This window comes from Accipiter gentilis, chromosome 2 (genome assembly GCF_929443795.1).
Source record: "Accipiter gentilis chromosome 2, bAccGen1.1, whole genome shotgun sequence".
NCBI classification, from domain to species: Eukaryota; Metazoa; Chordata; class Aves; order Accipitriformes; family Accipitridae; genus Astur; species Astur gentilis.
This window is the reverse complement of record NC_064881.1, coordinates 17,580,187-17,604,303: the sequence shown is the minus strand read 5'-3', so window position 1 is coordinate 17,604,303 and position 24,117 is coordinate 17,580,187. Positions and strand designations below refer to the sequence as shown.

At 35.9% G+C, this 24,117-nt stretch overlaps 1 protein-coding gene across 1 annotated transcript in view; it reads right to left on the bottom strand.

Annotated features, from left to right (window-relative positions):
• PREX2 (phosphatidylinositol-3,4,5-trisphosphate dependent Rac exchange factor 2) overlaps positions 1–24,117 on the bottom strand; it is a 187,157-nt gene that overhangs the window by 76,937 nt on the left and 86,103 nt on the right. Inside the window, exons 12-24 of the mRNA XM_049825355.1 lie at positions 22,894–22,994; positions 18,934–19,037; positions 17,540–17,589; positions 16,910–16,985; positions 16,088–16,160; positions 14,753–14,895; positions 14,520–14,612; positions 13,038–13,186; positions 10,538–10,623; positions 8,107–8,243; positions 4,747–4,864; positions 3,698–3,882; positions 724–885 (exon numbers count right to left, since the gene is read on the bottom strand). Of these exons, the coding sequence (XP_049681312.1) occupies positions 724–885; positions 3,698–3,882; positions 4,747–4,864; positions 8,107–8,243; positions 10,538–10,623; positions 13,038–13,186; positions 14,520–14,612; positions 14,753–14,895; positions 16,088–16,160; positions 16,910–16,985; positions 17,540–17,589; positions 18,934–19,037; positions 22,894–22,994 (1,477 nt within the window). The remainder of the gene's footprint in view (positions 1–723; positions 886–3,697; positions 3,883–4,746; positions 4,865–8,106; positions 8,244–10,537; positions 10,624–13,037; positions 13,187–14,519; positions 14,613–14,752; positions 14,896–16,087; positions 16,161–16,909; positions 16,986–17,539; positions 17,590–18,933; positions 19,038–22,893; positions 22,995–24,117) is intronic.

The window sequence follows — 24,117 nt, the reverse complement described above, 5'->3', positions numbered from 1 at the left end:
GCCAGGATGAGAAAATAAGTTTGCATTAACAAATTGGCAAATGGTTGATTCATTTATGCCCTACTTAGCTAAACGACTATAGAGAAATACACTGACAGCAACTAGAGGTCATACTCCAGGTTATTTATTCATTCACATCTCATTAATTTAGATCTCAAATGCATGAAAGTCAGCACCTTCTCCTTTTTTCTGTGCTATAATGTTTTATTAACCCAAGCTAATCTAACAATTTAGAGAGCTATTACTATTAATAGTCATGCTAGAAAAAGTCATACCAATTTGAAGGGCATAAAAGATGAATAAAAGGGTAACAATTTGGTATTTAAAATTAAGATGCATTAGAAGGAAAAAAACAATTCTGCTGTTACTGCTTCATTTTCAGTTAACATCTGCAAATTCACTAGAGTATTGGTTTAAGGCATTTACAAGAATGCTGGGCCTTTTATGGGAAATATGCAGTTGATTGTATCTACAACTGAACAGAGCAAACAAGAAAGGATACGACCTACCCAGTGTCTAAAAAAGGGATAATAAAGAGCATGTTTTGAAAACAATTTATGCAATTACTCAGTTTAGGCATTCACGCCTCAAAATAGCTAAACTTTCAGCCATATTTTTGTCATTGCAATAGACATTTTGAAGAGTTATTCAAACTGTACCACACTCCCCTGTTACTCCCTTAAAACCACAAATATCACCAAGCTTAGGACATGCTAGTCATACCTTTTTATAACTAGAGATTCTTCGGTAGATATGATCAATTTTCTCACTGCAAATGACACTGAATTTACTTTGGAGCTCAGTGGGGATCACTTCATTTAAGGAATTGAGGCTGTTGCAATTCTGCACAAAATGTTCGTCACTTTTTGCCAGTGCTTCAAGAATCTAAGATAATAAAAACAAGAGCAGTACATTATGAAATAAGATGACTAAGATAACCCCTTGCTTAACCCCTTACTTATCATCCCTTATAATTAAAGCTGAAAAGCCTGATAATCAGTTGCCTTTTAACATTACAGGCAATGCTCCATAACAACAATTATTGAAACCTGGGAAGGAGAGGTTTCTTTAAAGCTATCCCCTGCATAAGTTATACACATAATAAGTACTTTTACTTGGCTTCTCAGGACATTGGCTGATAATGGATTTACTACTAATTTCCAAATAATGTAACCACTATAGCTCCTCTGAAATACATTACCTGCTGTATTTACTTGAACAGCACATATTATGCGAAGCTGATGAATTAATTCATTACTTGTAGCAAAACTTTGGTGTGGCAGTAAAGCAATACTAACACGTTGAAAAAGCATACAAGAAACTGAGTGCTATCCTCTTGTATATTCTGCATATATAAACAGGAAATAGGGAACAGAATAAGCTATACAGCCCAGCAAAGACTGGAGTCTTGCTATGATAGAAATAGCACCAGCAAATGATGGTGATAGAAAACTGAAAAAAGGCATGTTGAAGAGATGAGGGTAGTATATAGCCCTTTTTTGGAGTTAAGAGTTACTTTTCAGGCATTAAAATTCACTGTGTTATGGAACCTGGGAGATGCCTATTGCTGGTCGTGTCCAACCCTGAAGATGTGTTTGAAAAACACACCCAAAACAACTTTCTAACAAAGGCACCCAAAATCCAGATTAAGGCACCTGAATAAGAAAATACTCGCATTTTAGAAACACTCAAAGAAGTCTGGACAAACAACACATACATTATTAATCCATCAAGGGACTTATATCTGCAATTCCCTTCTGCTACCGTTCATTACTATACTATCCACCATCACGGATGTAATATACGATTTATAACCTTAACCAAGGAGTTTAGAAAAAAGTGACAACCTACCGAAATTTCAGAATGCAAAATCTTAAGTTTTTAAGAAGTCACAGACTATAAATGAAAAGATCCTGAGAGAATTTTTTTCTCAGGTCCCCAGCATGATGAATTAAGGAAAGTTTTTACCTCTTCTGCTACATACAGTGTTTAATTACCGTATTAAAACACCACAGTCACTTCGGTCACACTCCTAAGCTTCCTTTTTCTCAGATTTAATTAATAATACAAATTTAAATAATTCAAGTGGAGTTTTTTGCAGCTGTACATTAAAATAAGTGCATTCTAAACCATTAACTTTTGCAGCATGACTTTGGATACTTTCTCATCATAATAATTAACACAAAGATTTGCACAATATAGGGAAGTAGCCCAGTATTACTTCACACCCCTACTAGATATGGTGCAGAACAGAGATGTTTAAAAATGCAAAGCAACAATAAATACACAACAAAGAGAGAAAGAAGCATATGGAAAGAAGCACAAGACCCCACTGAACACACAGAGAAGTTTATGTTTGGGGTATTTAAAACCATTTGCAGACAGTTATATTTGATGAAGTGTCACTACAATTTTTATTATTGCCTTTGAGTTAAGGGACCTAATTTTTCTACCAGTGGACCTTTTGTAGTCATTTAGCCCACAATCACTCGAGATAAACTTCATATTATTCTTAGTCACATTACAACTCATTATTGTTTTTTAATAATTTCTAAATATTTAAATAGCCAGCCTAAATACCAAGGGTGATGACAGTCATTATTTAAGACCAGAATCAGTGTGCTGGAAGTACTTCTCTACTTAACTATTTCATATACAACAATGTAAAAATATTAAGCAGTTACGAAAAAATATCTTAAACATTTTATATGAAATTGTAATTACAGCAAGAATTAACATCCTTCAGGCCAATGGCCTGAAGCATTCACTGGACCAGCTCTAGCAAATATTGTGATGTTGGTGCAAGAAGTTACTCCCCTGTCTGTCAACCTGACTTGCTCCAAAGTGAAGTCAGGGAAAAGAAATGCCTGCCCATGTCTCAGTCTTTTCAGTAAAAGATCAGTACTTCAGCTTACGTTTCTGATGTAAAGATCAACAGAAAAAGAAATTTGCAGGTATCAATACACTTCCCAAAAGTTTGGGCTTTCATACTGCTATGAAGTGTACTTTGTTAGCATGCCTATGTGTGTGAAAAGATAAACACAAACTTAGTAAAAGAGCTGTATTACTACATTATTTGTCAATCTGACCCAGACAATACCAGATACATATAAAAAAATCCACAACCCATTCATAGCAATCACAGATTTTACCATTTGGAAATATTCACAAAATAAAAACTCCAAAGTAAACGCTAAAGTTGCACTTGGTTTTTTTCTTCCTCTCAGATTTAACCAATGTGTGAGCCTGTATATGCACAGCTTTATTTTACTTTCAGACACAGAAAAGACAGATGTTGTGCTACTCCATTTACTGAAACAAATTCTTAAAGTTGCACATGCAATTCTGATGAGATTAAATTACTTCTGGAAACTAAAACCTACCTTCACTAAGTTTTGACATTTCAGTGAGTCTTTGACTTTCTTTCAAGTTTTATTTGATAATTACGAAAAAAGGGAGAGGGGCAGGAGGAATGGAAGACTTTAAAGTTCTTTCATTTTTTCAGTTTAGAGGCTCAATTTATAACCACACCATAACTTAGTTTGCTTCCTGAGTACACAATCATTCTCCAAAATGTCAGAGGGATAAAGTTGACCAATTATAAGATACTAAATTAAATACATATTACCCTAAGAATAAGCAAAAGACATTGCTCCATTGGTATTAAGCATAGTAAGAATAAAAACTTGCTCCATACCTTTGCAGTCAAGCTGAAAAATCCCTTTGGTTCAATCATTTTTTCTAACACATGGCACTTTATTCCAGCTGTGCTGTCATACTCATAAACCACTCCATACTCCAGATGAACATTGTCCACAGTCAGACTCACATGATCTTTCTTTCCATCAATTATTGCCATAGTGTTAAATTTGTCAATTACCTCTAGAATAAAGAAGATAACACAACTCAGTTGAGGAGGGTAGGCCGTTAAACAAACTAAAAAGGACATAGGCAAATGTTCTAGAAACAGGTATGCTCTGATTATTCTATTTAAAAATGTTCATCAAAAAACCCAGCTACCTGCTGAATGATTTAAAAATCAGAATACCAGTAGGTTTATGGATGCTAAAATACTAGATTGCTAAAGAGGCATGAACAGACAAGGATCAGTAGTCTCTCTTTACAGTTACTGAAGGGCACTAATTCAATTTCATTTATAATCCAGAGACATAAAAAAGCAACAAAAAAGGGAAAACTGAGAACTTCTAAATAGACTAGAAGGAAATGACCATAAGAAGTGTCAACATCCAGAAATGAAACCACAATATCAGCATTTACCCAGAGAACATGAATACAGTTCATGTGTTAACTGTCTCTTTAATTACCATGATGCATATGAATGCAGCTTTATCTAAATGTTAATTGCCTGAAAATAATCTAAAAGGATAGCTTATTTGTTATTTCTCATGCAGTAATGACTAACACATCTAATTTAGCCTTAAATGATTACTAGTGGTGAAAATAAATCAGGTAATTCCTAGGATTATGTATCTTGTGAATAAAAATTGAACAGATTTTCCCTAAAACGTTCACAGAAGCTTTTTCTCAAAATGGGAAATACAATAATTTTCAGAGAACAGCATGTTAAATTTACATGTTTAGAATACATAAAAAAGCAAATCCTTATGTAAAACGCATCTTACAGTCTGCTTGTAATTTCCTCTCTGAAAACAAAACCACTGCCTATATTTTCCTTGCTACTACACCAATGTTCTGAGCAACAAAATCAAAACAAGTATCACATACCTTCCACTTTGCAGTCAAAGGCATCTCCTCCATCATCTCCAGAGGGTTTGGTGTTTGTTTTCTGAAGATCCTCCTGTGCACTTTCAATGCTGTTATAAACCCACTGTATAGAATCTTGCTAAAAAACAACAACAAAAAGACGTCTAGGACAAGCTTTGCAAGTAGAATTGATAGCAACTTATTTCACTGCTTTCAAACATGAAATAGTTACTTTAACTCCCGGATTATTATCAGCTTTACTGCCTTCTAAGCTCCACATTAAAAATAATATTTTGAAAGTTACAGAAAATTTTGGGATTGTCTAAAATAATCTGAAGCATTTTGTCAAGTTATTTTTTATTTCAGAGTATACTGTCATGAGACAGTATGAAGTCTGTGACAGCATGACATCCATCAGTTTCATGTCTCTGCCAAAAATAATTTAAGACATTTCAAATCAAATTGCAGATTGAAAAATATTTGAGACAAGAAATAGTGAAAAAATAGAGAACGGATTTTTGCCTTGCTAAATCTGCTGTGTGTCCACAAATCTGCTGGCAAATATTATAGAATACCAATCAAAGATATAGTACGTCCAGTTAATCTATCACCCATGTGTCACTGGCAAGAAGAATATACACTACAGCCTTCATTACTTAAACTTGTCTTTACTACAGTTATTTTACTAGACGTTCTTTATTTTAACTGCAGATTAGCAAAACCCCCAAAAAGGACAGAATCACAGGCCCCAAAAGTCTGTCATCTTATGTAACTGAGTGACACGTGAGCACAGGAATGGTAGCTTGGTCATACAACCTATGAAGAAGCCATGTATATGCCTTACATCTTGTTCTCTCCCCTCACTTACTCAGCCACATGCCCATCACATCCTTGTGGAAAGGCCTATCAAGTATGGCATCTCCAGACTATTCTTCTCTTCCTGTTACACTTCAAAAAAAGCTTGACAGTCAGTTAATCATTCCCTCTCCAACAGCTACAGCAGAATAAATGACACAATTCTGACTAATCTGAATTCATAGACTTCAAAAAGAAGTTTGTGGAAGAACTCAATGTTAAGCAAGGGCAGCAAAACCTTAAGCTGAATGTTACAATTTTCACTCCAAATGCCAAGTACGTCTGATTATGCTTTGCTAACATACAATATTCAGCTGCTATCTTTATCCCATTAATCATAGGTAACTAAATTTTCATATGATTTCTATTTCTCTCTAGGTTTCCTAGATTCATCCATGCCTTACTTTTCACTCAATGGTACTCAAATAGTTTAATAAGGAAGCTTAACTTTCAGAGCTCTCTGTTGATTGTTTAAAGACACCTGTGCACAAGCTGATCAACAGAAACACTTCCAAAACCCACACTTCTTTGGAGGTACACCTGAAAGCATGCTGCTTATTTATGGAGTCTTACAGGTTTACTTAACATCATTAAGACTGCCATGCCGATCTCTAATAGATTTACATCATGTCAAAGAGTTCGTTCATTATTTGAACTTAATATGGCCTAATGGAAGGACTAACTACTTAAACTGGAAGTCCCTCTTTCAAAAGTTAACACAAGATATAATGCAATAGGATTTGGAGAAATGTTCTCCAAAAGCATTACAGAGGCACAAACTGAGCATAAATCTGTCACATCATGATTAGTATCACATGATTAGTATTACTTCCAAGAAGTAAAATCTGCTTTCAATTTTCTTTATCCAGACAAGACACAAAGAATATAAACATTGTCCAACAGAAGTTATACAATTATTCACACTGCAAGAATCTGAAATGAAACTTCATGCTCCAGGCAAGCAGGAAGACTCCTCACCCTGAGAAGTGGAATATACAGAAAACAGAAAAAGATCCCCTTTCAATTATGCAATTGCCAACCACAGGACAGACTGCAATATTGATGTTAATTAAATGATAGGCTAATACACTGTACTTACAAAATAGGAGAAATCCATAGTTATCTTCCAAATAATTAAAACCCCAAATTTCTGAATAGGAAATTAAATTTTAGCTGTCTTGACACCAGTGGGAATACTGCCATTTACTTCAGTCTAGACAGTTCTCCCATAGCATTTGATAGCACTACATTCTAAATGAAGTTTTTCTTGTCATTCTGGGGGATTTTAGTTATTTGTGATTTGCTGAATTATTATCAGCTACTTTTTAAGATTAAAATAAATACTCTGTATAGAAAAAGTTATGTACTCCAACATATTACACAATTGGATTAAAAAAAAACCACATTAATTTTGCATGTCAAGGCATTCATGCCACCCAACATTAATCAATCCTCTTTGGATGTCACTAATCTCTTTAGGAACTCTACAGTTATACACAGAGAGAACACACATACTATAAAGAATTTATCTTTTATTCTAGCCAGTTTTGCTACTAGTGCACAAAGCACCCTCTCTTTACTACAGCGCATGTTCCTTGAAAGAATAGGTGAGCCTGATCTTGATATGATACTTAACAGCTTCAATTCTGTATTAGAGTTTACACATAAACATCCAGACAAATGTTTTCATAAAGACTGTATTTGCATGACACAGTTCTAACTAACTCTTACTTACAATTCTTATCTCATATCTATGCATTAGATGTGGGAGGAGGATTTCACTCTTGATTTTAATTGGAATTTTTCTCAATTAACATGCACTGGAAGAGTCTGCGAAGTTAATTAATGATATTGGTGCACAGTTTATGAAAAATTTGCAGGGACTTGGAAAAATTACATTATAGAATCCAGCTGGGTTTGGTTTTCTTTCTTAAATTTGTGTCTTGGAAGCCTGAGATTTTCTAAACTAACGTGAAAAAGATAACAAAAATTGCATGCTTATATTAAAAAACGGAAATTTTGAGTCCTTGAATGTATGTTTAGTCCCAAGATTGGAATGCAATGGGAACACAGAGACTTTTATAGATGGAATATGTGCACCCTGCTCTTTGTGTGCTGAAGTGTTACAGAATTCTGGAAGAAGATCAGCTTTTTGCATTGCATTCTCCTGTTGCTGAGCAGGCAGCGAGCTGTGTAAATCCCTGTCCATCATGATGAGAATACAGCTCGTAATGCTTTCTGCATAGAACTGCAGACACACTTGAAATAATACTTTAAAAATACCATACAAAAAATAAAATTAGTGATAAACTTAGATTTATTTCAATGCAGGAATTAAATAGACCTTGAACATCAGCAATATATTGAGCAATCTTCAACTTTTATAATTCAGCTGGCATCCCTTCACTTTTATTCACCACTCCTTTCCGCTCATCCCACTCAAACACAACAGACACATTACGCTGTTTACTTTGACCACGTAAACAATTTAGAAGAAAATCTGCAAGGGTACCAAGTGAGACGTACCTGCATTGGCCGTCTGTACTTCCTGCATGCCGTGACATGAGCAATAACACTTGCATGAGTCTCTTTGCTGACATTAATTCCATTCACTTTGATTATGCATTGGCCAGGGTGGAGACCTGCCACAGCTGCCACTGTTCCTATTAAAAAACCCCACATAGTTAACAGACTTCTTTTCCCAAACATCTCCTTTAACGCTTACAGTCCAAAAGCCTCATATTTTATGCAGACTCTGCTTTTCCCAAACATCTCCTTTAACGCTTACAGTCCAAAAGCCTCATATTTTATGCAGACTCTGCTCTCACTGATTCATACATGCTCTCACCAATTCTTATATACTTCCCCTGACCACAGGGTGCTTCTGCAGTCAGCTGACTCCAAGAAAATGGAGTTCCCCAGCAGATGGTTCCATAAAAAGAGACCAGACTATTTTCTAAAGGCTGTTTTATAAAACAAATGTTGATTACTAATATGAAAATGTGGAAAGTTTGTCTTAAAGAAAAGGATTTTAAAAGGATAAAAAGGCTCTAGCTTGAAACTCACTAATTATAACTTAGACCACATTTTCATTCTATGCCCCAAGCTTATGAGCTTCTTGACTACTTCAGGTGTCTCTATTTTACATACAAAACAGAAGATTTCTGACAATTCATAGAGAAGTATCAGAGAATACTACAGTTTCTTGTTAAACATTAAGTATCCAAATCCAAATACATTTCCAAGGATCATCTTCTTATTTTAATCTTTTTACCAACTCAGTTTTAACAGAGTGCCTTACAGCTTTAATCAAAACACCCAAAGATAATCAAGTAGGATATCTCAAATTTAATTATTTTGGGGGGAAAAAACCAAAACAAAGCATTCTCTTTGAGCAATATAAAATATATGGTTCGGTGATTTATTTTCACAATGCAATAACCACCTTGGGAAAAATCTTCTATCTACTGAATAGGTACTACAAAAATAGCAGCTGTCTTCAGGTCTTTTCAGTGTGACTCAAGCCCACTGCTGAAAGACAGCCTGCCAGAGTATGACCTTAGTTCCAGCTACTTGAAAGTTTGTCTCCTTGTGTCTGTCTTGATACTGCCACAAAGGTGCCAGGGAAGTCAAAATCTATTGCCTAGAGACTGCAAGACTGAGGTGCAGAAGCTAGATGCTATGAAAGAAAAGGCTAGACTGAATTTGCAGGGCTGACTATGAGCTATGTCATGACCTGTCAGCTAAGCATATTAGACAAGGATACAACTTAAAGAATATACCTGGATTTCCCTCATTTTAGGTACTACCAAGTTAGATGATAGCTGCATTTTAAATCTAATATCAAAGAACGTCTTTGGAAATGATACTATTACCAGTGGGATTGCAATCCCCCCAACCCCGCCAAAAAAAAAAGGGAATTTAAAAATAAACATTTAAATAGGCCTTATTAAATCACTCTCCTATAAAAATCTCTCTCTTCAAAAAAACCAAGGTCCCAATTCAGCAAAGTATTTAAGCATATCCTTAAAATCTTTCAGGTCTAGAAAGCCACACAAGCAAGCACTTATATACTGTTGAGGCTAACTGGAATAAAGTATGTGCTTAATGAATAAGGATAGACAGTTGAATTGAGATGCAGGTGCAGAAATAATTATCACATCACCTCAACAGTCTGTAGTTTTTTAGACTTTCTCTTGAAAATCTAACTTCTGGCACCACAGCCTAGAAAAATAGTCATCAAGCTCTGTTCAATTCTGGCTGCTTTGCAGATCAGTTCACTTTAAAATCCTCAATTACAAAGGGGGGGGGGGGGGGCGGGGAGGACACAACTGCCCCACAATAGCTGAATATACGTGTTAGTTGACTCCACCATTAACAACATACGACAGCAACAAAGAGTGCTTCAACTTCTTTTATCGCCAGTGCACCAGTTGAGTGTTAGGGATGGCAGGTATTTGACAATCACAAAGTGGACAAAACGGTATTTAGAGGAAACATCTGCAATTACTGAGACAGACTAGGTCACTAGCACCTTAGAAAAGATTTGTGAAAAGTGCATTTTCTGTAATATGTTTCCAGAACATTACAGAACCACACAGCCACCTAACAAATTAAGGTTCAGGAATTGAGTGGTTCCCAATACCCACTCACTGAAGAAGGTGATTTTGCATCCGTCAGCTATTCCTTAGTCTGTAAAGAATGCACAGTCTTAACTTTCCTACATTCATATAAATACATACACACACACACACACAAAAAAAAGCCAGAAAATCTATCCAAAGCTTACAAAGTGTAAAAACACAAAATAATCTTACGGTTTTATTTAATATTGTTTGTTACTTCAGAGGGGGAAATCTAAGCTGAATCACTGAATCTAATTTTGATTTATCTCAGCCACACCATTTAGATATTAAATGTATATTTATCACTACTGTTGACAGCTCTTATAGCTTACCTCTCCCAACAGCATGGACAACTGATGGGCCAAAACCCCGGATTTGGAATCCAAGTCCATCTGCAGAGTCAGGAATCTTCACTGTCCTGATACAAGCAAAGATCCAATATGAATGTAGCTAAAGGTAGCATTTTGTTATTCAAGATAAAAGTGGACAGCAATAAGTAGGTTACAAGGGTGTAAGACTCCACACTTTCATTCAATTCACGGTTTCAGATTCAGCACCATTCATATTCCAGATACTTTTGCACTTCTGACATCAGAAATAAGAGCAAGCTGAGATGCCAAAACCAATCAGAGGAAGGCAATACTATTTCACAGGGAAATTCAATATGCTAACTATGACCAAAGCATCACCACAGCTTTAAAATTCCTCCCAAAGGGACTGCAATTTGGGTAGGCTGCCCCAGCACAGCAACACTGAAAGCCCTGGGAAGGCAGGCACTCTCTCAGCCAAAAGGACAGAGCCTGGGGACCACAGATCATGGGAGACCTTGTCAGATGGGCTGGAGAAGAATGCACAGACTAGATCCATATTAGAATTTGTTAACATCTAAATGTCTATCTACTTGGTGAGTTTTATTTAAAACATTTTGTCACAGTTTTTCTGAGAAGCTATGCAAAGTACTGAGTTTTGTAAAGCAAGAATCGCCTACTACTGTTCATATAACTTGTAAGCACATTATGCTATGCTACCATTTGGTCTAAATGCAACAGTAGTAAACCTACTGACAAACATAACCATCAAACACACAGTTCTTAGACTCAAAATTCACATCTACTCCTCAAAATGAAGCCCTGAGCTTGCCCAAAGTAAGCTAGCATACTCACATGATATCAGCTCAGGTTCCAGAAAAAGCAACACAGCTGCATTAGCCCTTATCAGAGCTAGTTAGGTCATGCATAACAGTGTGCTGATTTAACTTTGCAGCCTTTACTGCCAGAGCCACCTCTGTTATTATTTAAGGGATCTTTGCCCCAAGCTCCATTTGCCAGTACAAAAGCAGACAAATTCAAATTGATGCTGAAAAGTGATTTTAAAATACATTTGGATTGTAATAAACTTGATTTACAGGTAGTTTTGAATAATACCATTGCATCATTTCTTGCACTTTCATTTTTTTTCTGGTATACATAATGTTTAACATTTGGAGACAATTATTAGCAGAGGTGAGATCCAAAACCCACTGAAGACTATACATTTTTTAAAAATATTAGAATATTCTTGAGATGAATACAGTTTCATTTGAAATACTTTCATAAGTATAGCATCATTTAGTATACTTATATATTAACTAAGGTTGATAAAATCTATATGGTTTCATTCTGAAAATGCTTTAGAACATGCTAATAAGCTATGAAAGACCATCACTGGCATCTGAGGCTAAGAATTTAGGAGAGAAATGACTCTTCTGCCAACACGGTTGTGCTAGCAGCAGCTCCTGACAAAAAGCAAGCATCACTGAAAAACAAATTCTTCAGCTCCTCTGAACTCCTCATTCACTAGATCATCTCTGTCAACCTTGAAATTCACCCACATTTTCACTGGCAAGTTGTGTCAGAAATTAAACCAGTATCTACATTAAAGAAAGGCCAAGATATGCCTTCTACACTTGCTACAACACTATCATCCACTGGTTTGGGGGATTTTTTTTTGTTGCTGTTTTTGTTTGTGGGCTTTTTTGGAGTATCAGTCCAGATGCTCATCTTTATGCCATATTTCTTTCTTTGCTCTTTTCCTCTTTCTGGGTGCCATTGTATTTCTCAAGACACCTTTGCTTCTTAACAGGAGAAATACGTCTCCATTCTACCGCTGAACCAGAGCGATTTTGAAGGCACTCTGGTGCTATCTGGTAACAGAGCATGATTCCTTCTTAGCCTGCAAAATTTGATCAAAATTACTCCTGACCACTGTTTCTTACTCTCCTCTTTTTATGGTATGTATAAACTAGTAACAACTGCATTAACTTTATTAATAGACCTATGCTCATTTACATACTTACTGAACCCAGCCATTAGGCCTCACTTTATATTTCTTTTATGTAACAAAAATTGCATTTGGGTAGGAATGATCAAAACTGCGTACAGAAATGCATCTGTACATAACCATGGGGAACTGTTCACTTGCTCTTGTTGTTTACACAGCCAGCGCACAGGCTGAAGGGGCCCATTAGAGTCCAACTTCTGTCAAACCAGTGACTAATCGCCAGAGGAACTTGTTTAATAAATACAATGAGAGATAAGTGATCAAAACTGTCCTTATGTCAAGGAAACTTCATTTAGACTTGTGGTTCCTGCATGCATTTAAAGTGGCAGAGCTGATGATCTAAAGTACTTGTGTTTCGCTTTTGCTGACTGACAAATGTAATAAAATCAAAGTAGATCAAATTGCCTGACTTCACAAAGTCAGGTTAGATATAGCATTTAAAATAACTTTACAGTAGTGCTGTCTGAAGTTCCACTAGTTTGTAAAAATCCCCCCAAAAGAATGACAACTTACTCCCGTGGTTTAGTGCTCACAAGAACCCGCAGGGGCTTTCTGCTGCTTAAACATGCTTTCAGGAAGCAATCCACTTCACTGAAGGGTCGCAGAAAAACCAGGTCACCGTTAATAGCAAAGATTTTCTTCCCAACTTCCAAGCCTGCCATCTAGAAAACAATAAAAGTTGTGTATGTGTTTGCCTTTTATAACCATTAATATTATGTTTTCTTCTGCTGGCATGCAACCCCAATAGGAATAAAGACGTGCACATTTCTTTTACATTCTTTATGCCTCCTTCACATACCATGCACAAAAGACCTACACCACAAAACACTTCTTGAACTGGTTAAATTGACATGAAGGGTACAGTGAACACTCACTCTGAAGAGACCTAAATACAAGACCTAGTCTTAATCAAGATTTTATGACAGTATTACAATATCAGTCAGTATTTGTAATAATTAACACAACAGCTTTATAGAGCCAGTTTGGTTTGGGGTTTTTTTATGACATTACCTAATCCATCATTCTCCAAAGGAACTAAAGCTTCTTTTCATAAGGAAAGACCTGATTAATATTTTCGTAAGTGAATATTTATGAAGTTCCAAACCAAAATAATATCCTTAAACATTTTTTGGCCTTTGAGGCAAAGGTATGGGAAGCCAAATTGCATACAGTTTTTAAACTCTGGTCTAACAAGAAAGGAACCATAACCAGTTGGATGACGGGAGTACACAGAACGGCTCAGGGCACAGGCTAAGCTTTAGCACCATCTGAGATCATGGCAGAACCTGACTGCTAGAAATCACCCTCAATATAGCTCTGTGGCTGTATTATATATTATTGATTTGCTGTATCTATTTTTATCTTAAATTTCTATTCCACCACGAGATTTAGAAAGGCTTGAAATGTAGGTCCAGATTTTTTCTCTCATGGAAGAGACTCATTCTTTATGTTTAGAAGTATAGAGATTCCCATTCAGTTCAGTAGAATATGAATTTACCCAAACAGAATCTAAAGCAATACTAACAAACAGAAAGGCTGTAATTCACTCAGATTCTCAAATTCTAGACTTTATCCAAAGCTTGATACATCCTTTATTATGAAATACATCAAGTGCAACTCACAGACTAGCTTTATACTCATTTCATATTCCTCCAAAAATGTTTATTCCATTCATGATTAATGTCATCACTGGAATATTATAAAACATATAAAAATAAAATGATAACTTTTATATCACCACTCAATATGACAATTTACCTGAGCAGCAAATGAATGTTGATAATGGTCAGAGCAATATTTTTAAAAAAAAAACAACAAAAAAACCCCCACCAAAATTAAGGGAAAAAATTGGAAAAAAAAGATTCCTACCCACAGCTTTCTTGGAAAGTTGTCACTGTCACCTTCTAGTACTACAGATTTTCCTAACTGATGTGGAAAATATACCTCTGTGACGAAGTGAATAAAACAGGGAGAATAATTTATAATACTTGATACCTCAGCATTTGATCCTTTCTCCACCACTTTAATAATTGGAACCTTATTTTTATCTTCTAAACCAAAACCATAAGTGCCTTCATTAGATTTAATCTGAAAAATAAAATTGTTCAGAAAGGCATTAAGAAGAGCTAAAGTATATTCCCATTAAATAACAATACATGCTGCTAATTTATTGTCGCTACAGCAATTTTTTTAATCATCAAAGCATACAATCATTGGGTTTCACTCACCAGTAATGACTTGGCTATGACATTTTCCACTACTTTCAGATCATGTTTCATGAGCCTGTGCTTCATATTTGACCCTTCCATTTCTTCATCCGCATAAAAACGGAACAGCAGTGGTTCATCCTTAAATTCGCTTTTCTCTAACACTGTATGATACAAACCCACACATATTAATCCTTTTTTTCCTCTTAAACTTTTGAATATCATGTCTTTCATGAACCATAAAATGCTGAACATGCATACACATATTACATGCTAACAAACTATTTTTGTGTGTGAATCTAGGGAAATCTTAATTTTTAACATAAACAACAATTTTCACTTAGATCCATCACAGATGGGTATCACTAAGCTCATTTTCAACTACAACATCTGGATTCCACCAAGCTGAGGAAGACGCATTAGCCTGAAATGGTTTTAGTGAAAATGGCAAGCACAAGGTTTTTTCCTAAAAAGGGTTTAAAAACATGATTTTGAAAAGTTCTGCTGGACAGCTGCTGGAGATGCTCAGCACCAAGTTCTGGCACTCTCCAGGTGGTAAAGCATGCCAGGTTCAGCATTAGAAATGGGTTTGGTGGGGATGTGGAAGGCAACTAGAACAGCAGACGGATGCAGTTTGTATATTTAAAAATCAAAGGAAAAAGAATGAACAGTGACAGAGAGGAAGTTAATTCTCCCTCCTTCTCTAAACAACCTGATGAGAAAATAATTTCTTCCTTTTTTTCATTTCAGTAAATGACCTACTGCTTCAGTCCTGAAATCCTCCCCCTGATGGTATTAAGTGTGACCTTTTTCACCTCATTTTTGGTACTGCACAGATATCTGCTCTCCTCTCCCTTCCTCGTTGTTTGCTGCTGTCCTTATGATTTTCTCATTTTTCTACAGTCCACTTTTTCCTATTGTCACCACTTCGCTTTTCTAAAGTAATGCTCCTCCATGCTTTAGTCATTCCCCCAAAAATGTCTCCCTTCTTTTCTACATATTTCCTAAGTTTTTATTGCCTCATCTGTGCAAACACGTAGTACCTGCTTAAGAAATTTCTTTCCAAGTGGCTAATAAAACTGCCCCCCCTAAATCCATTAGAGGATGAATTCCTCAATATGTTATAAAATGTTATATTTTATGTTATAAAATTAACTGAAAATAACTTTCAGGGTATACAATAGCTATTTTTTTTCTTCCAGATTGTAGCATAGGTCACTTCAGCGATACAGTAGAAGAACTTCCTATCCCTTCTATAATCTTTACCAGGCCCTGCATTTCCCTCCAAATATGTGGACAGCATTAAACAAAAAAGTAAGAAGGTAAGCATAGCTTGTACAGAATGTATTTACTTACCATGGTGCATAAACCCATTATCACAAAGAGCTACACCGAATATCATAGCTTCCTCCCTTGTCCGGCAATCCCCCTGTTAAACAATAGCGTATTTTTAAAAATATATTTTAATATAGCAGCAAAATGGATACTATGCACAATGGCATACCCTTACAGGGCTGGCAATGGTTGTAGATTACATTTACCACAGCCATCTTTATATGCACATTTATAGCATACATACAAAACAGTATACACGTGTTTATCATAAAATCATAGAATAGTTTGGGTTGGAAGAGACCCTTGTATGGTATACCTCTTTATAGTTACAAATAAATATGTAAGGATTTTAGTAACACTACATTCTCCATAAAAAATTGAACATAATAGAATCTAAAAGTGTCAAAGTTTTTATTTTATAAAATGGGTGCATGTTCACTGAGTGAACAGGATACCCCGTTCTTGTTCCTAGTTTGCTTAAAATAAAATAGAACTGATAACAGCAAATTGGTACTGACTTTTATCCATCTAGTTAGTAATTTAGAGTTTTTCAGAGCCTATCCATTTCATTTTAAGCCATGAACAATATTACATGCTGAATCACAAAGCTAAGTCTCATTAAAACATTTAAAGTTCAATTGCAAATAGGGAAGATAACCACAAAAGGGATGAACAGCATGGCTGCTGACAGCTGATTTCTGTTTCTTTACTAGTTTAAGAGGATTACACTTACATGCACTGATTTAATAACCCTAACACAAAGTTATTCTGCTTAATACATCACTACCTTTCAAATTAGAATTGAAATGCAAAACATACATAAATCCAAAGGTGTATACTTGCCTGTGCAATCAACCAGTCTATGAGTTTGTTAGCCATGACCACAGATTTGTAGGTTCTCAAGTGATAATCTTTATCCCTGTTCAAAACAAAACAATTTAAGAAAATCAAACAAAAACTCAAAAGAGCCTAACAGAAAAAAACCCTTGTATTTTATAATCAATTTAGTGCAAGCATGAATTGAGCATTTTGTCATGGTTCAGAAGCTGTCTCTGGAGTAAGAAAGCAAGTCAAACCTTTCAATGCAGATAGAAAGGAGGAGGCTGACCATATCTTACTTGGGTGATAATGTCACTGGAGCATAAAGGCAGTTGTTATGTTACAGCTGGGATTCTCCAAATGAGGTAATGGAGTGTTAGTAAAGGAGTGTATTAATATATACAGTATGCATATAAGCCTATCCATCAGGACCTAGAATGCTACAAAAGTCTCTAAAAAAAGGTCATATTGAACAGAGTTTGCAGTCATTTAATGATTCAGTTATGCTTTTTGTCTTGATAGCCCTTCAAACTTGTTTGATTACTCCAAAGTGACCTATCTTGAAAGGATGGGTTAGGTTCCTACATTCAAACACACTATCTTCAGATTATAAACTTCTGAATGACTCTCTAAGGAGTTCCCAATTGGACTCACCTAATTACTGGGGTAAACAGACTGTGAAGACGACAGTACAGTCGTACACCCTGTTAAAGAGAACGAGGAGGTTAGTTAACCACATGTTCACACCAGAGAGAACATAAGAGGAACGGATGCAGTGAGGAAGCCTATATGTTCTAAATGCACTTCATTTAGACAGTAAAAAAAGTATGTTCAAATTTCTGTATATTTTCGTATGCCAAAACTTAGTATTTCCAGATAACAATATGGATTAATAAATTATGAGAAAGAAAACATTTCCAATCTAATCTCAGCTTCACTGAGATACATGCAAAAATGATTAGTTTTAAGGTAGCATTAAAAATTCTGAAGGTATAGTATTTTTAAAGAAAAGTACACAAAACCTGAAAGATAAAGCAATGTTTCCACAAGGTTTTCCCAATCACTGGTTGCTATTCTACACACAAAGTGAGTAATTAAAGGAAAAAACACTGCATTTGATTATACGCATCAATACTTTACTTACAAATTGAGATTATAACTAACCAATAAACTTAAAAAAAATGCAAAAAGATTCAAAGATTGGGAAAATTTTCAAGTAAAAACAAAAAATAAAACATTTGGAGGAGTTTAAGAAATTACCATCAGAAAATTTTATGTAAAAAAAGAAATCACATTAGTATTACTCAGCAGACTATCAAAAACCAATTATGTTTATAACATGTAAGAACAACCATGTATAACAATTAAAAGTTGTGTCAAATCAGATTCCATCCTACCTTGATGTGCCTGGTAGTTCAGTATTGAAGGTTCTTCTAGATATACCTTACATTAACAAATGCCAGCAGAAAAGCGAATGACAACAGTAATGTAATGCCCAAATGCTGATGTTTTCTATCGCCTCAAAATCATGAAAAGTTTCAATATTAATGAGTTCAAAGGCAACTTTGTTCAATCATTTTGTTATGCTCAGTAGCATAGATGGATAGCACTACTTATCTGTGTTTAAACATCTACATGACTGCAGATTTACTGCCTTGTTAAGGCACTAATAAAAGACACTCAGATTTAAGAGAAAATTAAAACCATTTTTCTACATATAGCTTCGCATCTATTAAAATGGACTGAAAAATACAACAGACTGCAACGCCAGCTTTAGAATCACTCAGAAACACAGGCAATGCATCCGGCATATGACACCATGAAATAACAAAAAAAAGTAAAAAATAACTAATTTTGTATTAAAACGTGTAACAACAAGCCAAAATCTTCCCTTACAAACAGAAAACTGAATTTGATTCACATAGATATAGACAGGCAAGTGTGAGGGGATGTTGTTTACCCTAGCATAATATTTTACATTAGTTTTCAAGCAGAAACTCCATTTCCTGTGCGTCCTTCCTAGTAATAGCAACTACTCTATTCTGTACCTTAGAGATCACATCCTGCATCTCATTTCTGGGGTAGTAAGTTCCATCATCGTATCGGAATCTGTACAGCATGTGTTCAGGTTTGAATTGGTGCTTATCTGTAACTACATTAAAAATAAAAAATAAAAAATCATGTATTGTTAGGTGACTTTCTGAAGAAATCAACAAGAGAGAAGAGGGCCAGCATAATTTCTTCTAATGACAGCCCATTACACAGCAATAGGTAGATTTCAGACAGGGAGGGCAGGAAGTCCAATGAGATCATCTGCCCTAAGTTCCTTTATGTCACTGGTGACAATATTTTTCACAACGTCTAAGCAGTCCAGAAGAAACCAAACAATTTCAAGTCATGGGACAAAGCATAAGAAAGACAAACAGGCAGGAAACAGCCTGAAAAATTAGGCATTCCAATCTTTCTAGTCTTCAGAACTTTTGCAAAGCTTATCAACCAAATAGCCAAATAAAGCTTCTTTTGCAACTATTCATATTATCGTTCCACATTATTCTCTTTTCTAATTCTTGCTGAGGTCCGTCTCAGATGAGACAGTAAAGATACAAACCCTCCACAACACATCTGACCAGTCTTGCACTGGGGAGGAAGGAGTGAGGGAACATCTTCCTCTATACATAGCCAGCTGAAAGTCTTAAGTGCAAGAGACTGGCAATCACTATGAAGGTGTTGATAATCCACTTCCCCAAAGAGCCATGAAAAAGGATCTTAACTGGTGGATTTCCAGAGTTTCACAAGATTCCAGCAACAAACCTCACAACTTCAAGTGTTTTGTCAAAACAGTCATATTGTATGATACAAAACTTCTGGAAACAGTACTACAGCAAGTCTTTCTGAAAAACAGCTAATTTATTTGATGGCTGAGGACAGCACTAGGCACTAGCACCATCCTAGGATAACTGTCTTGTATTAATTACTGTTTTGCTTGCAGATGTAAGCTTCAATTTTTAAACTAAATTTGCATGTCATCAACTGATAAAGGAGGGTACTGTAATGTCCTCATTAATCAGAGTAACAGGCCTGACAGTGTTAGGTAATTCTTCTGTGCATGCCTTCCTATACCAAGTGATTAGACCACCATACATTATTCTCTTCAAAAAATTTAGTAAGGCATCATAAACTTTGCATAGTAAGGTGCCTTCTGTCTGCATCGTTTCTCATGACCCTTCAAGCTCTTCAGTATCTCCACACATCATCTGATACATGGACATAAAAACTGGACTTCATATATTAAGTGGTTTCACCAGTGTCATGTGCAAGAGCAAAATAACTTCTCTACCTGTATTTGATATATCTACTAATAGTAAAGCCCAGGACATTATTCCAATTGCCTTGAACTGATGGCTCATGCGAAGGTGATTATCCAGAATAACCCCTAAGCTCTTTTACGTATCATTGCTTTTCAATACATCAGATACAGACTACAAAATTTTCATATTTAATGCCTAGCATAAGTATCTAAATGAATGCTAATGGATTGTGATGGCTTAACTCAGGGGAAAAAAAAGCTATCTTCTAGTTCTGTAATTAAAAAAAATTTCCTACTGTTGAAGAAAAAATATATTCCACTCCATTAACATACATTAAGAGTTTCCAAAACCAGCAACTACAGCAAATAGAAAAACCACCACCAGGACAGCATTGCCTAAGGCCAAATTGTTCCTCACTGTTACACAGATGCACTGGGAGGGGAACCAGGCCTATAAGCACCTTTCCTTTCTTGCATGCCCATGGTGAACAGAGCAGGCTATGCTCTTCAAGGAACACAAGCACTGCTCTGTCTTTGCAGCCCCCACTCACACTCAGTGCACCAGAAACTAACAGAACAGGTCCACAGAGCTGGCATATCCTGAGTTTCAAACACTTAAAGCTGACAAAACACTGCATTCCCACTAAAATAAGGAATCCCAAGTTGTTTTGCATGTCACTCCGAACAATGTACCTGTATTTTGTGTTGGAATAGATTTATATGGCACACACTAAGAAAAGGGAACTGATGAAGATTTAAACTGGTCTTTTCTTTTACTTTTTTTGCCAAAATTTTTGCCAATTTTGACTCAGATCAGTGCACCAGTCCAAGAAACTGCACCGCAATGTAAATACTTACTCATTTTAAAACTATATGATAGTCAGATTAATTTTGTAACTACAAAGCTCCTTGCTGCCTTGAGAGGAAGCTTCCATCTCTAATCAGCAACAGCAAGTGACTGGACAAAGCATCTCAGCCCATTGGCTTACATAAGTCATTTCAGGTATTACAGAATGCCACCAGGTGGATTTAAAATAGCAACATACAAACAGATTTTTCCCTTTTGCAAAACTGGAGGAAGGAAGGAAAAAAAAAAAACCACAAGGAAAACCCATAACTTTTCTACTTGCAAGAGTTCACACATCAGGAAGTATAACAATGCCCATCACAACATGGGTCTGGCATTGCTAGAATGAAGCCCAGCACAGTGAAAATAATGACCAGCATAGTGAATATGCAAAGTCTAACAAAGCCCTCTATAACATTTTCAATGTGAATAACAGCCAAAATTTCCTTCTCCCTTGCTCCCTCTGTGAAAACAGATGGTTCATTCAACTTTATTTTAAGAATTCTATTTTCACTGAACCACAGCTGGATCCACTATTCAAAGAAGCATGTCTGGCTCACATTTCTATGCTCTAATATAATTACCCTTTTATCTCATGAAATTACACAGTATTCATTTAACTCTGTATTGAGAAAGTCTATGAGTGTATTTGGGATATAAATTACAAGATCAGGAGAAGAATCTTTGGCAATAGAATCATTCCATTGAAACAATTCTGTGTGTGTAGTAAACATAATAGCATCTGACATTTGAATGATGGTGGAGGAAAATCATGTAGACTGATATTAAAGAATTAAAGACTACATGACTACTGATGAGTAACTGTAATGTTTTTCCTCCTACTCCACGTATGTTTAAAATGCACACAGCTAAGTGGCACTCTGTTACTCTGCTTTCTTTCCCGTCAAGGACACTGAAAACATTGTGGCAACGAACTTAAAAAGCTGGCTGTAGTATAAAAGCATTAAAATGTATATTATCAATGATTCCATCTAAATTTCCACCCTGGATCCATGCTGGAACAGTAGCTAACTTCACAACTGTTTCACTATTTGTTTTTTTTTAAGTGACTGTACCTATTGTAAGCCAAACATGCCTTCAAAAACAGAAGTTTCTCCAGTTTGCTTACAAGGTCCTGTTGGATTATTCCTTGTAAAAGAGAAAGAAATGAGGACCTGCTCTGGTAAGAGAAAAATGTTGCCAATGCAAATTACCACCAGAAATCAAACCTTCTTATTGGCTCAAAACTGAACCATTTCAGTGATACTTCTCTCCAGAATGAGCTACACACAGATATCTGACTGAAAGTTTCAGCATAAAAATACCCATTTTAGTAACTATACAATGTAGTGAAAATAAGGCCTTAAAATTCAAAAGATTCAGCTGTTGGGTTCTAGGTTGCATTCCACCAGCTCCACTTGCAATACCTAACAGATGAGCAGACACACTTATGAAGAGCCAGCTGTGACACCCTCTTCTACAATTCTTAGATGAACATGTATCCCTAAAAAGCCTGGCCTTAATAAAAGGCTTAAATCCTTAAAAGCAGTCTACCATTCTCTCTTCCCCCAGAATTTATTTTTTCTAACAAGAGAACAGGAATGTTTCTCTAGGTCCCTGTTTGCAATGTTGTGATCCCAACAGCATAGGTGTAGTCTGATTAAATCAATGGAGCCTCTCCCACTAAATCTGCTAGGCATGGACAATGGCCCCATGAGGTCCCTGCAAGGATATAATGCAGATTCAACAAGCTGTCTCGCATTAACAAGACCATCTTTTTGTCAAACAAAATTAAGTCCAGTCTAATTACAACAATTACCTTGAAAAAAGTAAGTTAAAACTAATTATATTTACCATGATGGATAATGCCATTCTCTAATAAAGCTTGGCCAAGATGAACACCTTCTTCAGATTTGTGTATCTCTCCAATTTCCAACAACCAGGACACAAATTCACTGAAATAAAAACAGATACAAAAAACAAACTTTAAACATCATACCACCAGTCCTACTACATTTGCCTCTTAGTTACTAGTGTTTCTTACTAATGTAGTAAGTAATTCTTAAGCCTAATGATCTTCAGAATGTCAATACCACCCTTAAAAGGCCCACTCATTTAAACTTTTTTATTATTTCAACATAAATACATATGGTGTCCCTTGAGATGTCTTTTCTGCTCAGAAGTTTTACCTGCACGAAGTTTACCTTGCACATGGTGAAGACTTTCCATGTTTTCTGGGATTTCCTAAACTAGCATAGCCACATTTGACCAGATGGTCAAATATAAAGGCAATACCAGGCATACCTACTGTACCTGCCCAGGGCAGATATGCCATGAAGGCAAAACATAATCGCAGTATGATAGAACAGTAGGCCTGTTACTTCCAAGGTGTGTCAGGCACATTGACATCCTGAGCATATACACAAAGTATATACTGCATGTGCAGGAAATGCCTGGCTTGTATAACAATAAACCTGACATAGTTGAGACACTGAATTTGTGTCACACAAGATATCTGCATGTGTGTTACAAATCAGAAGAACAGTGTAGTGAGGTAGCACAACATCCACATTCACAGATTTTAACTGGTGACCTAGGGACCAGCAAAACCATACTTCAAAAGGGCCCACTTCAAAAATAGCATAGAAAAGCAGCCATTTGATGACAGGTTTAAATGTTTCACACATGGCTGCTCACCATGAGTGGATTCTTCACCTGCTTCCAACAACTTCACTGAGGAAACATGATTCAACCACGACTCAATCTATAATCTTATTCCTGGTTTCAATTCTCATCAGCTATGTGATTTCTGACAGCACATGAAAATCTCCCAAGTTTCACTTCCACTTTTGGACCCAGTGGTTATCTTCACTACAACGTGTTTGTGTAAAACAGTCACTGTACTTTATAAAAATACTTCCCATACCTAACTGTCTTACAGTCAAATGAAATAAGTGATCATCCCTCTGCCTCTCAAAATAATTCTTTTGTCATATACACATTTTTAGGGTACCTACTGCTTTCACTTCCTCTTGCATTCCATCTTCTTAAGCCATAGGTATAATATGGCATTATAAA